The sequence below is a fragment of the Panthera pardus genome, unplaced genomic scaffold (assembly GCF_024362965.1).
Source record: "Panthera pardus isolate Hobbes unplaced genomic scaffold, ASM2436296v1 HiC_scaffold_24, whole genome shotgun sequence".
In the NCBI taxonomy this organism is placed as follows: Eukaryota; Metazoa; Chordata; class Mammalia; order Carnivora; family Felidae; genus Panthera; species Panthera pardus.
The window spans coordinates 20,610,706-20,625,528 of NW_026526810.1; the positions used below are offsets into that span (position 1 = coordinate 20,610,706).

At 37.4% G+C, this 14,823-nt stretch overlaps 1 protein-coding gene across 5 annotated transcripts in view; it reads right to left on the minus strand.

Annotated features, from left to right (window-relative positions):
• HERC2 (HECT and RLD domain containing E3 ubiquitin protein ligase 2) overlaps window positions 1-14,823 on the minus strand; it is a 268,052-nt gene that overhangs the window by 132,365 nt on the left and 120,864 nt on the right. For 4 of the 5 annotated variants that reach the window (XM_019438147.2, XM_019438148.2, XM_019438146.2 and 1 more), the window contains 10 exons: window positions 13,732-13,909; window positions 11,376-11,590; window positions 10,773-10,905; window positions 10,546-10,673; window positions 10,266-10,461; window positions 7,735-7,868; window positions 7,011-7,184; window positions 6,796-6,932; window positions 6,280-6,431; window positions 5,142-5,333 (listed from right to left, as the gene is read on the minus strand). In XM_019438147.2, coding sequence (XP_019293692.2) covers window positions 5,142-5,333; window positions 6,280-6,431; window positions 6,796-6,932; window positions 7,011-7,184; window positions 7,735-7,868; window positions 10,266-10,461; window positions 10,546-10,673; window positions 10,773-10,905; window positions 11,376-11,590; window positions 13,732-13,909 — 1,639 coding nt within the window. The remainder of the gene's footprint in view (window positions 1-5,141; window positions 5,334-6,279; window positions 6,432-6,795; window positions 6,933-7,010; window positions 7,185-7,734; window positions 7,869-10,265; window positions 10,462-10,545; window positions 10,674-10,772; window positions 10,906-11,375; window positions 11,591-13,731; window positions 13,910-14,823) is intronic. The other variant, XM_019438149.2, reaches the window with a different exon arrangement.

Below are 14,823 nucleotides of genomic sequence, written 5' to 3' on the forward strand. Positions count from 1 at the left end.
AATATCCTGCTAAAGAATGAACGGGTTAACCAACAAGTTAAAGAGGAAATTAAAAAGTACATGGAAGTCAATGAAAATGATAACACCACAGCCCAAAACCTCTGGAACACAGCAAAGACAGTCATAAGAGGGAAGTAAATAGCAATCCAGACCTTCTAAAGAAGGAAGAAAGATCTGATACACAACGTACCTTATACCTTAAAGATCTGGAAAAAGAACAGCAGATAAAACCCAAAACCAGCAGAAGACAGGAAATAATAAAGATGAGGGCAGAAATCAATGCTATTGAAATAAAAAAAAAAACAAAAAACAAAAAACAAAAAAACACAGAACAAATCAATGAAACAAGGAACTGATTCTTTGAAAGAATTAACAAAGTTGATACACCCCTAGCCAGTTTGATCAAAAAGAAACAGGAAAGGACCCAAATAAATAAAATCAAGAATGAAGGAGGAGATATCACAACCAACACTGCAGAAATACAAACAATAACAAAAGAATATTATGAACAATTATATGCCAATAAACGGGGCAATCTGAAGAATTGGACAAATTCCTAGAAAGATATACACTACCAAACTGAAACAAGAATAAATAGAAAATTTGAACAGACCCATAACCAGTAAAGAAATCAAATTAGTAATCAAAAATATCCCCAAGAAACAAGAGCCCAGAGCTGGACGGCTTTCCAGGGGAATTCTACTAAACGTTTAAAGAAGAGTTAACACTTATTCTTTTGAAGCTATTCCAAATATAGAAATGGAAGGAAAGCTTCCATTCCAAACCCAAAGCCTGACTAAAAAGAACAACTACAGACCAATTTCCCTGATGACCATGGATGCAAAAATTCTCAACAAGATAGTAGTCAACTGGATCCAACAATACATTAAAAGAATTATTCACCACAACAAAGTGGGATTTATACCTGGGATGCAGGACTACTTCAATATCTGCAAAACAATCAATGTAATACATTACATCAATAAAAGACAGGACGAGAACCACATGATCCTCTCAATAGATGCAGAGAAAGCATTTGACAAAATATAGCATGTTTTCTTGGTAACAATCCTCAAGAAAGTAGGGATAGAAGGATCACACCTCAAGATCATAAAAGCCATATATGAAAGACCCACCACTAATATCCTCAATGGGGAAAAACTTAGAGCCTTTCCCCTAAGGTCAGGAATATGACAAGGATGTCTACTCTCGACACAGTTATTCAACATAGTATTGGATGTCCTAGCCTCAGTAATCAGACAACACAAAGGAATAAAAGGCATCCAAATCAGCAAGGAGGAAGTCAAACTTTCATCCTTCACAGACAACATGATACTCTATATGGAAAACCCAAAAGATTCCACCAAAAAACTACTAGAACTGACCCATGAGTTCAGCAAAGTCATAGGATATAAAGTCAATGCACAGAAATTGGTTGCATTTCTATACACCAATAATGAAGCAACAGAAAAAGAAACCAAGGAATCAATCCCATTTATAATTGCACCAAACAACATTAAATACCTAGGAATAAACCTAAACAAAAAGGTGAAAAATCTATACACTGAAAACTATAGAAAGCTTATGAAAGAAATAGAAGACGACACACAAAAAAAGGAAAAATATTTCATGCTCTTGGATTGGAAGAAAAAATATTAAAATGTCAATACTACGCAAAGCAATCAACATATTCAAGGCAGTCCCTATCAAAATAACACCAGCATTCTTCACAGAGCTAGAACAAACAATCCTAAAATTTGGATGGAACCAAAAAAGGCCCCAAATAGCCAAAATGGTCCTGAAAAAGAAAACCAAAGCTGGAGGTGTCACAATCCCAGACTTCAAGATGTACTATAAAGCTGTAATCATCAAGACAGTATGGTAGTGACAGAAAAAAAGACACTCAGATCAATGGAACAGAATAAGGAACCCAGAAATGGATCCACAAACGTATGGCCAACTAATCTTTGACAAAGCAGGAAAGACTATCCAATGGAATAAAGACAGTCTCTTCAGCAACTGGTGCTGGGAAAACTGGACAGTGACATGCAGAAAAATGAACCTGGACCGCTTTCTTACACCATACACAAAAATAAACTCAAAATGGATGAAAGACCTAAATGTAAGACAGAAAGCCATCAAAATCCTCGAGGAGAAAGCAGGCAAAAACCTCTTTGATCTTGGACACAGCAACTTCTTACTCAACACGTCTCCGGAGGCAAGGGAAACAGAAGCAAAAATGAACTATTGGGACCTCATCAAGATAAAAATCTTCTGCAGGGCAAAGAAAACAATCAACAAAACTAAAAGGCAATCAATGGAATGGGAGTAGATATCTGCAAATGACATATCAAATAAAGGGTTAGTATCCAAAATCTATAAAGGAACTTATCAAACTCAACACACAAAAAAAACAAAGAATCCAGTGAAGAAATGGGCAAAAGACATGAATAGACACTTCTCCAAAGAAGACATCCAGATGGCTAATAGACACATGAAAAAATGCTCAACATCACTCATCATCAGGGAAATACATATCAAAACCACTGAGATACCACCTCACAACTGTCAGAATGGTTAACATTAACAACTCAGGCCAGAACAGATGTTTGTCAGGATGCAGAGAAAGAGGATCTCTTTTGCGTTGCTGGTGGGAATGCAAACTGGTGCAGCCACTCTGGAAAACAGTATGGAGGTTCCTCAAAAAATCACAAAAGGACTACCCTACAACCCAGCAATTGCACTACTAGGTATTTATCCAAGGGATACAGGCGTGCTGTTTTGAAGGGGCACATGCACCCCAATGTTTATAGCAGCACTACTGACAATAGCCAATGTATGGAAATGTACACACACACACACACACACACACACACACACACACACACACAAAATGGAGTATTACTCACCAATCAAAAAGAATGAAATATTGCTATTTCCAACTACATGGATGGACCTAGAATGTATTATGCTAAGTGAAATTAGTCAGAGAAAGACAAATATCAAATATCATATGACTTCACTCATATGTGGAATTTAAGATACAAAACAGATGAACATAAGGGAAAGGAAGCAAAAATAATATAAAAACAAGGAGAGGGACAAAACATAAGAGACCCTTAAATACAGAGAACAAACTGAGGGTTGCTGGAGAGGTTGTGGGTGGGGGGAATGGGCTAAATAAGGGGCATTAAGGAAGACACTTGGGATGAGCACTGGGTGTTATATACATAGGGGATGAATCAATCACTGGATTCTACTCCTGAAACCATAATTGCAATATATGCCAACTAACTTGGATGTAAATTAAAATACAAAAAAAAATTTTTTTTAATTAAAAAAAAGGGGCGCCTGGGTGGCTCAGTTGGTTAAGCGTCTAACTTCAGCTCAGGTCATGATCTCGCAGTTTGTGAGTTCAAGTTCCACATCAGGCTCTGTGAAAACAGTTCAGAGCCTGGAGTCTGTTTAGGAGCCTGGAGCCTGCTCAGACCCTCCCCTGCTGTGTCTCTCACTCTGTGTCTCTCTCTAAAAAATAAATAAACATAAAAAAAATTTTTTTAATTAAAAAAAAAAAGTAAAGCAGAACTGACACACCAGAAAAAAAAAAAAAAGAAATTTCTCCAAGAAGATATACAAATGACCAACAAATATGTGTAATGATGCTCAATGTCCTTACATTAGCAAAATATAAATCAAACCACAATGAGATACCACTTCATAGCAACTGGGATGGCCTTGATCCATCCAGAGAAAAACTACTATTGGTGAAGATGTGGAGAAACTAGAAGCCAGTCCATTGCTGAGGGGGAATGGAAAATGGTGCAGTGCTAGGGAAAAGACTGGAGGTTCCTTAGCATGTTAAACATAGGATAACCTTATGACCCTGCACTTCCACTCCTTGGTATATAACAGAAGAAATGGAAACAGGTGTTCAAACAAAAACTTGTACACAAATGTTCCTAGCAGCATTACTCACAATGGCCAAAAAGTAGAAACAAGCCAAATGTCCAACCATGGATAAAAGGATAAATAAAATGTAGTATATCCATATATTTTAGCCATAAAAAGAGATGAAGTACTGAAACATGCTAAGTGAAATAAGCCATATACAGAAGGCTAAAAATTATATGAAATATAAAAATTACATTTATATGAAATATTCAGAATAGGAAAATCTACAGAGCTTAAAACAGATTTGTTTGCCAAAAGCTGGAGGAGTGGGAAATCAGGAGCTGCCACTAAATGGGTATGGCTTTGCATGAGGGTACAAAAAAGTTATGTAACTAGATACTGGTAATGCTTGTACAACACTGTGGATATGCTTAATGCTAATCAATTATAAAGTTGTTTAAAACAACTTTATAATTGATTAGCATTTTACTATCAAAATGATACATTTTACTATCATTTTAAACAACTTTATAATTGATTAGCATTTTACTATCAAAATGATACATTTTACTATCATTTTAAACAACTTTATAATTGATTAGCATTTTACTATCAAAATGATACATTTTACTATCATTTTAAACAACTTTATAATTGATTAGCATTAAGCATATCCACAGTGTTGTACAAGCATTACCAGTATCTAGTTACATAACTTTTTTGTACCCTCATGAGAAAGAATGAAATATGGCCCTTTGTAGCAACGTGGATGGAACTGGAGAATGTTATGCTAAGTGAAATAAGCCATACAGAGAAAGACAGATACCATATGGTTTCACTCTTAGGTGGATCCTGATAAACTTAACAGAAACCCATGGGGGAGGGGAAGAAAAAAAAAAAAAAAAAAAAGAGGTTAGAGTGGGAGAGAGCCAAAGCATTAGAGACTCTTAAAAACTGAGAACAAACTGAGGGTTGATGGGGGGTGGGAGGGAGGGGAGGGTGGGTGATAGGTATAGAGGAGGGCACCTTTTGGGATGAGCACTGGGTGTTGTATGGAAACCAATTTGACAATAAATTTCATATATTGAAAAAAAATAAAATAAATAAAATAAAAATAAAATAAAATAATTGTAAAAAAATGATACATTTTATGTTATTTTCATTTTACCACAATAAAAAAAATTTATAAAGAGAAAGAAAAGATGAAGGAAAAACCTTAGCATTTTCATAAATGACTAGTGTCAACCTACCAATCAGCCGAAGTGCTGTCTGTGTCAGGGCAAGCATGCCAGAGTTCAGCAGGAGGTTCAGGTTGTTTGCACCATGTTGCAGGGTGAGCATGCTGAGCATCACCAGGAGAAAGCGAGCTTGTGGGGTCGTCCCCAGGCTTGGTCCTGACGGGTTCTCATTGGTAATGGTTTGTAGAGGGACAGGCTGGATACCTAAATGGCATTAGCACCCACATAAATTTCTTACATGTGGATATAAGAACATACAGATGAGGAAAGCAATAGCAATTTTTTAAAAACTATGTTTTTCAATGGGTTTCCAAAGAGTGTGGACATCAGGCAGCTGTTCATTGCTTTGCAATAATCCTACCACCATCAATCCACATATAGCTATTTCCATTTGTCTGCAAAACTTATCATGCAGCTCCTCTAAATATCCCTGGTGGCTTACTCATTTTATTTCATATACAAGAGTCATATTTCACTTCTCTTCCACAAAACCAATCCTAGCATTTCTCTGCAGGTGCTCAAACTATTCAAGAAATTAAGTATTAATAAAGGATATACACTTTAGGGTATATGGTGTTAGTGATACACATGAAAACGTTAAAATGTAAAAGCTTAGTATTAGGACACTACAAAATTGTGTCTTCTGCTGAATTTTGAAAGTTCCGTTTAAAATTTGAGAAACCTTAAAGCAGCTTAGAGTATCAGTCTAGGGGCACATGGGTGGCACAGTCAGTTAAGTGTCCAACTCTTGATTTCAGCTCAGATCATGATCTCACAGTCATGAGATCAAGCCCTGAGTTGGGGCTCCACACTAGGCATTGGAGCCTGCTTAAGATTCTCTCTCCCCCTCTCCCTCTGCCCCTGACCCCACGCATAGGAACGTGTGTGCACATTTTCAAAAAATAAAAATAAAATATAAATATATTTATATATCTATAAATATAAAAATAAAAAATTTTTTAAAGATTATCATTCTAATGTACAAAGTTATTAAAGTCTTCTCAAAGAGCAAAAAATTAGCATTTGTAAGTTTCCACAACATATAATTAAGAGCCAAACTATAAGATAATGCTAACATGATTACAGGCAATACTTCAACAGCAATCTTAATACAGCCTTTTAAACATCAGATTTTTTTTTTTTAACTCACCAAGCTCTTTAAATTTTGCATTTGCATCTATCAAAACATTTCGAATATTCTGAACAGCCCAAGCATATAGCTTGCCAAAAGTTACTTCCAGCAGCATCCGATTAAAAGGTGGGATCAAATCAACATCCTTTAGGCAATCCGTAAGAGGTTCCCTTTCAAAGATAAAGAATTTTACTTGGCACATTGCCAGAAAGGAGGCGCCTGAGTGGCTCAGTCAGTTGAGCGTCCGACTTTGGCTCAGGTCATGATTTCACAGTCCATGAGTTCAAGCCCCATGTCGAGCTCTGTGCTGACAGCTCAGAGCCTGGAGCCTGCTTCAGATTCTGTCTCTCTCTCTCTCTCTCTCTGCCCACTCCCCCCCCCCCCCACTGCCCCACTTGCGTGCTCTCTCTCTCTCAAAAATAAACAAACATTTAAAAAAAAATCAGAATATTGCCAGACTTTTAATTTCAATAAAATAATGTCTTGTTGCCAGAATTTCCCTTATTAAGAAAAAATGTTATAATAAAGTTTTACCCTATATCAATCCCCTCAGGAATAAGTCTTTGCCATCCACAGAACATAGCATACTGCACAGATGGAAGTAAGAAATTTTTGGTTGCCAGTTTTAAAATTGTATCTATCCCTTCCAGACGAACTTCTGCTCTCTCCAACTGCAAAATATGAATGCATACAGTTAAATGTTGTGTATATTATCCCATGCAGAGGAGAATGTTTTTAGCAAATTTTACCTGTTTTAGTAGGCACTTTCTCATTTTTTCCACATCCACTGGCTCTTCCTTAAGGGCAAATTCAGCAATTGTACTGAGGAGCGCAGACTGGGGATAGAGACCCTGAACATTCTGCTTCAACCACTTGTATTTGTGAACACCTGTAACGGTACTCAACAGTGGTTGCCATTTATCCTGACAAAGGAAAGCCATTTTCACCATTAGTTTACCTTATTAACATGGGCTCTGAAACAGTTACTCAAATAAATTATAAATAAATGCAAGTACGTTTAAATTGGTAAAATACTTTAAATTAAGTAACTAATTTATGGCAAAAATAACTATGCCATAAATAGGCTTATAAATGAATTTATAATCTCTATACTTACATACTTTGGAACAGACTAACATACTATACAAAGTTAAATTATCATAGGTTTCAACAGCCTATGTGACCAGGACAGTTTCTAGAGCAAAGTATACATTCAGTGAACGAATGGCAAATGAATAATGATATAATGTACTACTAAAAGTAAAAGGGAACACTTTTCCAGCTATCGATCTAACCAGGACACCATAAATCAAGTGTGTTAGGCATGACTGGGGCGGTCACCCATATGTATAGTAACCCACTACACTCTCTATCTTATAGATGCTCAAGGACAAAGTGACAATACTTATGGGTTCCCTTGCTATGTGCTGTGTTTCTATTCAGCCAGCCTCAGAATCACAGAAAATACTTCACCTTAGGTGATTTAATTGTAATGGGTCTTTTATCCACATTTATAGGACTATGTGGCAAAATGCAAGCTTCTTCTAAATCGCTCTCTTCATTTCCAATTTTTTCTTCATCATCTGTAGATTCTGGCTTCTTAGGAACTATGATTAAAAACATCTTTCATTATAAAATTCATTTACTTATATACAATTTTAAATTAAGAAGTATTAAATATGCATGAAGGTAAAGGACCTATTTTACTCAAACATGTAAATACCACTGTCAACTGAAATGCTCAAACTACAAAAGTAAAAACTATCATGATTATTCTCACATGACATTCAATAATAACACTCTGCTACTCCACATCATGTACAGAAAGATGGGGAAGGTGCTATGATGGTCATACAGAAAGAGAAGCCCAGTAGTCGGCAAACTTTTTCTTAAAGGGCCAGATAGATGGTGAATATTTTAGTCTTTGCAGGCCAGTCAGTCTATTGCAAATACTGGATTCTGCTGTTGCAAGCTGAAAAGCAGCTAACTTTATTTACAGATGCTTCAATTTAAACTTCATATAATTTCCATGTGTCAAACATATTATTCTTCTTTTGGTCTTTTAAAAAGTAACTTTAAAATTCAAAACCCAATCTTAGCTCATGGGCAACATACAGCAAGCAGCAGGCTGCATTTGTCCCCAGCTTGCCCATTCTGAACCAATGCAATGAATCTGTCACCACTATGCAACTGAACTGAATTAACTGGATACCTTTTACTATGTTAGTATCTTTAATTTGGGAAATTTCTATTGAATTTTCAATGTGATATGTGGTGTTGCTTTCATATTTTTGCTCCCTTTCAAGATTTTTAGTTTATTTCTTCTCAGCAAGTAATACAATAAGGAATATAATTAATAATACACACGAGCAGTAAACACCAACACAGCAGGTCTGGGTTGCCCAAACTCTGCAAATTCCCAAGAAACACTGTCCTTTCAGCACTTGGCCATCTCCTGTGAACTGAGATCGAAGTCCTTGACATGTTCTGCCTGAGAAAACTGTTTCTGTATGCCTGAGGTCTAAGGCCATGTTTTCCAGTTTGAACAGTTTATGCTAAGAATGTGACTTACAGTTATCACCTGTTTCTACTGTGGAAGCTAGAGTCTAAATAACTGAGAGTAACCATGCAGGCCCCATATGTCTATGTGACTGACCCGCAATAATAATCCTGGACGCCAAGGCTCAGGTGAGCATCCTTGCTGACAGCCCTTCACACATGCTGTCACACATCACTGCTGAGAGAACTAAGCACGGCCCTGTGCAGCTCCACTGGGAGGGAACTGGAAGCTTAGGCCTAGTTTTCTTTGGATTTCCCTCAATGTGCCTTTCCTTTTGCTGATTTTAATCTGTATCCTTTCACAGTAATAAACTGTAACTGTGAGTATAACAGCTCTTCTGAGTCCAGTGAATCATCAAATTTAAGGGTGCTTTTGGTGAGCCTAACACAGCACCAGTAATAATCATTTATAAGTTATTTGATTTTCTTAAAATAAAAACAAAAACAGCTTCAAACTCACACAACTAAATATTTAAACCCACAACAAGAAACTTTAAGAGGTGACAACATGGCCTCAGAATCCATGGAGGTGATGGCCAGGTGGTGAGGGAATCACTGTTCCTCAAGCTGAGATGGTGGTCTCCCAGGCCTGTGCCTCTACTATGAATTTCCTCACTACCTAGGTTAAAGGGATCTCAGAAGCATTCCTACCATGATTTCCTGATTCAGAGCATCTCTAGGATTCAGGCAAATTGTTGTGGTTAAGAATTTTCTCAAGAACAATCAATTCAGGACGGCTTCTAACACAAAGTTAGTCTTTTATGACATCATTGTTCATAATGTCCATCAAAAACTCAGTAAATAATAGTTTAATAAGCTTATCTGTGAATAAATTGGTATAATTCATAAGAATATAATCAGAAATTTCTGCAAAACGTGTTTATAATCATAATTAACCAAATTCCAAAGTATTTCATGTACTTGTACTCAAATTTTGCTCATTTAATATAAAAATTCTCCACATCCCTAAATAGTTGCTTCCTGGAAATATTAGTAATTCTTTTAGTTCCTTTTATAACAATTCTCCATGTATCAGAATACTCAATATTTCCAAAGGAAAACATTTCCTTACAATAATGGCAAGATTAACTAAAAGAATAAACATTCTCATATATCTCATTTACCAGAACAAGTGATTAAAAAAAAAAAAAAAAAACACTTCCTCTTCCCCATCAATTTAATAAAGTTTATAGTATTTACCTTGTACAGCATCAATTTAGTAATTACCAAATCATAACATACTCAATAGCAAAGTTGTATCATTATCTGATGTCTAAGAAAAATAAGCAGGATTTGTCTATTTAATCATAAATACACATAACAAATATTATGGCAGTTGTGGAAATCCACATGTACTAAGCAGTAGCAAACAGCTTCACTCAAATCACAGACTCAAATGTACTGGGGAAAAGCACACACTTTGACAGCATTTTCCCATCTTTTACCTCTCTTTTTCCTTCGTTCTCGAATTATCTTCTGAACTATCCTCCTCCAACGGGGCAAAGAACTTAACAGTTTAAACTTGGACATTATAGAGAGATCATTACAAACTGCAGGTCTTAGTTCATTAAAGAGGAACCTCAAACGTTCAATGACTGGAGCGCAGACTTCCTTGTAAGAACGACCCTGTTCTTGATGCGTCTACAAAGTTAAATATGAAAAGACAACTTAAATATTTTACCAACTATCTGCAAAGCACAAAAAAAAGAATAAAAATGTATTTACCTTAATGAGTGAGCATTTTGCTTGGTAAACAACTCTACAAACATCCACTACTGATTTAGGCAATGTTCTGTGCTTTACTTGCTCAATACCAAGTGTTCCTGCATGAACTAAAGATAATGCCACGTGACCTGTAAAAGACATTTTTAAAAAGGGGCAGCATAAGAATGAATGCACATTGCATGTCAGTTGAAAAATGTATGGTATAGCTAAAATGTCAAGACTCATACCTAAATCTTCATGCTTTAAAAGGCAACATAATAGTAAGCGGCCAACCTCTTCCACAGGGTGCTCAGGAGGAAAAGTGATTGGTGTGGTCAAATGGCACTGCCTACAGTACCTTTCTATTTGACACAGAAAGTCCTGTAACAGAAACAGCTGGAGGGTAACTTCAGAGCCACCTAACACGCCCTCATAAATTCCAAACTACATGCCACAATTTCTAATGTACTTGCAATCAGCAATGCTTCTAAAACATCACCGACATATTGAATTGAATCAGCCTTTTTTTCTTTTTCTTTTTCTTTTTTTTTTTTAAAGACAGCGCGCATGCACACAGGGGAGGAAGCAAAGGGAGGGAGAGAACCTTAAGCGGGCTTCATGCCCAGTGCACAGCCTAACACAGGGCTCTATCTCACGACCTTGAGATCGTGACCTGACCTCAAGTCAAGAGTCAGTCACCCAGAACTGAACCAGCCTCTTACCTCAAAACCAGCCCTACAAATAATATGTAACTAAAGTCTGTGCTAAGCAAATCAGAGAACATGAAAGTGTTCACATATCAAAGTTCTACGGTAAACCAAGGATACTAAGTGTGGGAAGGCCTCGCTCACCTTCACATTGTGATCCTGTATGTTATTGTCAGCAATGGCTTGCAGGAATGCCTGGGAATGGTCGCCCAAGGCCCGTCTGTGGGAGCAGAGTCGGGACTTGCTAGCAGGAGTGCCTCCAGGAGAGCTACAATGGTCCTCGTCTTTCTCCTCATTGTAGCTATAGTGGATCTGGCTGGTCTGTAGGCCTCCAGAGAAGATGGATGACTGAAGCCACTCTAGAAAGTACATATGCAAACATTAAAGAGAAACTTGAGTGTACTATTCAGAAATAAATATTGATATAAAAGAAGTGAATATTTGATTTAAGAGGAAAAATTCAGCATCATTCATATTAAAGAGTCACATCTAACATTTATATACACTGGCTTATAATTCCTATGTCTGCATGAAAATAGGTTAACACTTCTGGCTATTCACTACATCTTAAGCATGGTATCAGAACTCAGTATAATAGTTCCAGTACAACTTTTCTAGATACCCAGTAAAACACAGAGCTGACCGATTCTACTGATACTGTGGGAACACTGGGGCATTGCATTTTACTAGGGAGAGCAGCATGGAGGCAACACTTACACAAGCAATCACTCAATTTCAATTAGGATAACTGTATGCTACAAAGTACTACAGTTGGTACAAGAGTATAGACCTCCACTACTGTTCAAGAGTCGGTAAAGGATTTTCTGTGGAAGTGACAACTGAGCGGAGATCTGGATAAAGACAAAAACACTGAGCATCCAGGCAGGAAAGCAGCACATGAGAAGGGGTCTACAAAGAAAAAACATGCTCAGGGCAGGACATATTTCCCTAGAGCATTAATCTAGTAATAAAAATGAGAGACTACTAATCATATAACATGGGACCTTAGTAAGAGACAGATCCTTGGAGACTGGAGACCCAGTAGACTATGTGTGTCTCACAAAGGAGACCTGTGTGAGGCATGGCTAGACACACAAGAATATGCATCAGTGCCAATGTGGATGCTCATTCTAATTGTTAACATAACTGGAGTGAGATTCACCAAAAAAAATGAAGAATCAGTTTGTTCATTGCTACAAATTTTTTTCAATGACTTCTGTTATCAAAATAGTCCTCCAGAACCCAAGCAATCAAATCTGGGATGTACTCCATGTTCTTTTACTGAAAATTTAGATTTTAGAAGATTCAGGAGCATTCTCCTAAGTGCTACATTAATTCTAAAACACAAATATGATCATGACCTTACCTACGTCTCTACATTTAGAACTCCCTCTAATCTCTCAAAGATACTGCTCTAAAGGTGGTTTCTGATGGCTTAGGCCCCTCACCCACCAGGGCCCATAGTACCTTCTGATCAATTTTACTCTGACTCTTCTCATTTCCCACCCTCTTTGCTGATTTAGAAGAAATGTATCTTCCTCATACTACAAATATTTGAGGGAAAGGATGAGTCCATCCCCCTGAGAGGCTCTGCAGGCAGCAAAATGCCCAGCATGCACACCAAAGGCTTGTTCCAGAAGGCTGGGCTGACCAAGTACATTGACCATCCTTGCCCACTAGCATTCTCTCCTGACAGTACACATACACAAGCAACAGGAAGCCCTACTTTTCTTAACAAATGCTCCTCACACACCTGTATTTCTGCCTAGAAGATTCACACACTCACTTTCCTGGGACTCCAATGTCCTTACTCCTTCACCTCTGATGGGGTTTCTTCCCCATCAGAACAAATTACAAATGTCTCCATTTCATGCTCTTCTACCCTGCGTACTGCTCTATTATAATGTCTGGCTCATCATCACACAAAAAGCACCTAAAAGCAGAAATGTGTCTAATTCCACACTTAATGCATTGAGCACCTAGCATGGTAACTCATACTGAGTATTTACTCAGTAAATGCTTGCTGGATGGTTGGCAGACAAATGTAGGAATATGTGAACAAAACTTTAAATCCATCTTATGGAATATAGTGAAATTTTATTACTTGAGGTCATTAAAAAGGTCGCAATCCCAAAAGGTATTTGGGTCTAGTAAAAACACAATCCTCAAAAAGAATATTATCCCCAATAGGAACAGCCAATCCATGTCACGTGGAGACGACAGCCAAGTTGAACCCATCTGTTACAGGAAGCAAAAGTGAGAGCACACATGGACTGATATTTCCATGCACCTGTTAGCTTCCTCTACTGCCACAGGTCATGAGAGCAAATGAAAGCCATTCACAACTATTTCTATTTCATTGGTTTAGTGTCATAGTCCCATGATCCTTATTTTTACTCACCAACAACTGTGTTGATTCTTCTTCTCCTATTCTAAATAGCACGTAAGACTCAGCTAAAATAACCTTCTAATCTGTTAGCAGAAAGCAAATTTTTCTTACTGGCACATTCGATCTCAACCGGAGACAGTGGTGTGCTCATAGCTAAATAGGAAGCATGTAATCCGAGAAGTAGGCCCAGATTCCTTTCTGTGTCTATCAGAGGTGAAGAGAGACTTCCCAGATCTGGTATGGTAACAACTTCTTGGTCAGGCTTGGAAAGATAAATTTCATCATCAGTCTGAGAAAACAGGGTTAATTGAAAACATAAAAACCAAAAGAGCAACAGCTTATATCCCTAAACGAGACAAAGTTCCATGAGGAAGAGAAGCAGATGCTCTGGACACCCTTTTCCTACATCCTATTATGCTGCTATACATGCTGTGTGCTGTAGGCACACCCTACAAAGCAAACGGTAAACACACAGATCTACTGGTGGTAAAACCAAAGCTCAGATAAACAGGTAAACTAGAGGGGCTCTTGGGTAGCTCAATCAGTTGAGTGTCCAACTCTTGATTCGGCTTGGGTCATGATCTCGCGGTTTATGAGTTCGAGCCCTACCTGGGTCTCTGCACAGACAGTGCAGAGCCTGTTTGGGATCCTCTCTCTCCCTTTCTCTCTGTTCCTCCCCTGTTTCTCTCTCTCTCTCTCTCTCTCTCTCCCTCTTCCTCTCTCTCACACACATACACACACACACACACACACACACACACACACAAATAAACTTTTAAAAAAATTTAAAAAACAACAGGTAAACTAGATAATTCCTTAAAGAATCAAATAGAAGTTTACAGATTGACTGTATACTTCAGAAAATATACTGAATTGTTACATGCATAAATAACACCCCCAAAAACCCAAAAATATGAAAGGACTGCTGTGAGTAGTGAACTAGGACCACATATGTGGAGGTATAAATTTATGTTAACAAAAAGAAACCAGTTAGAAAAGAGATCAGATGAAAAAAAACTTTGCCAGTCTTATTAGATCATTTACAAGCAAAGTCAATCTCTCCCTATGCAATGCTTTAAGTCTTACCTATGTGGCATTTAATAAATTTTATTACTTATGGATCTATACCTGGAAAACCAATCCCAACATATAAACTCCAAAGCTCATGCATAGGTAGGACATACTTCTATTCTAAAGAATTAT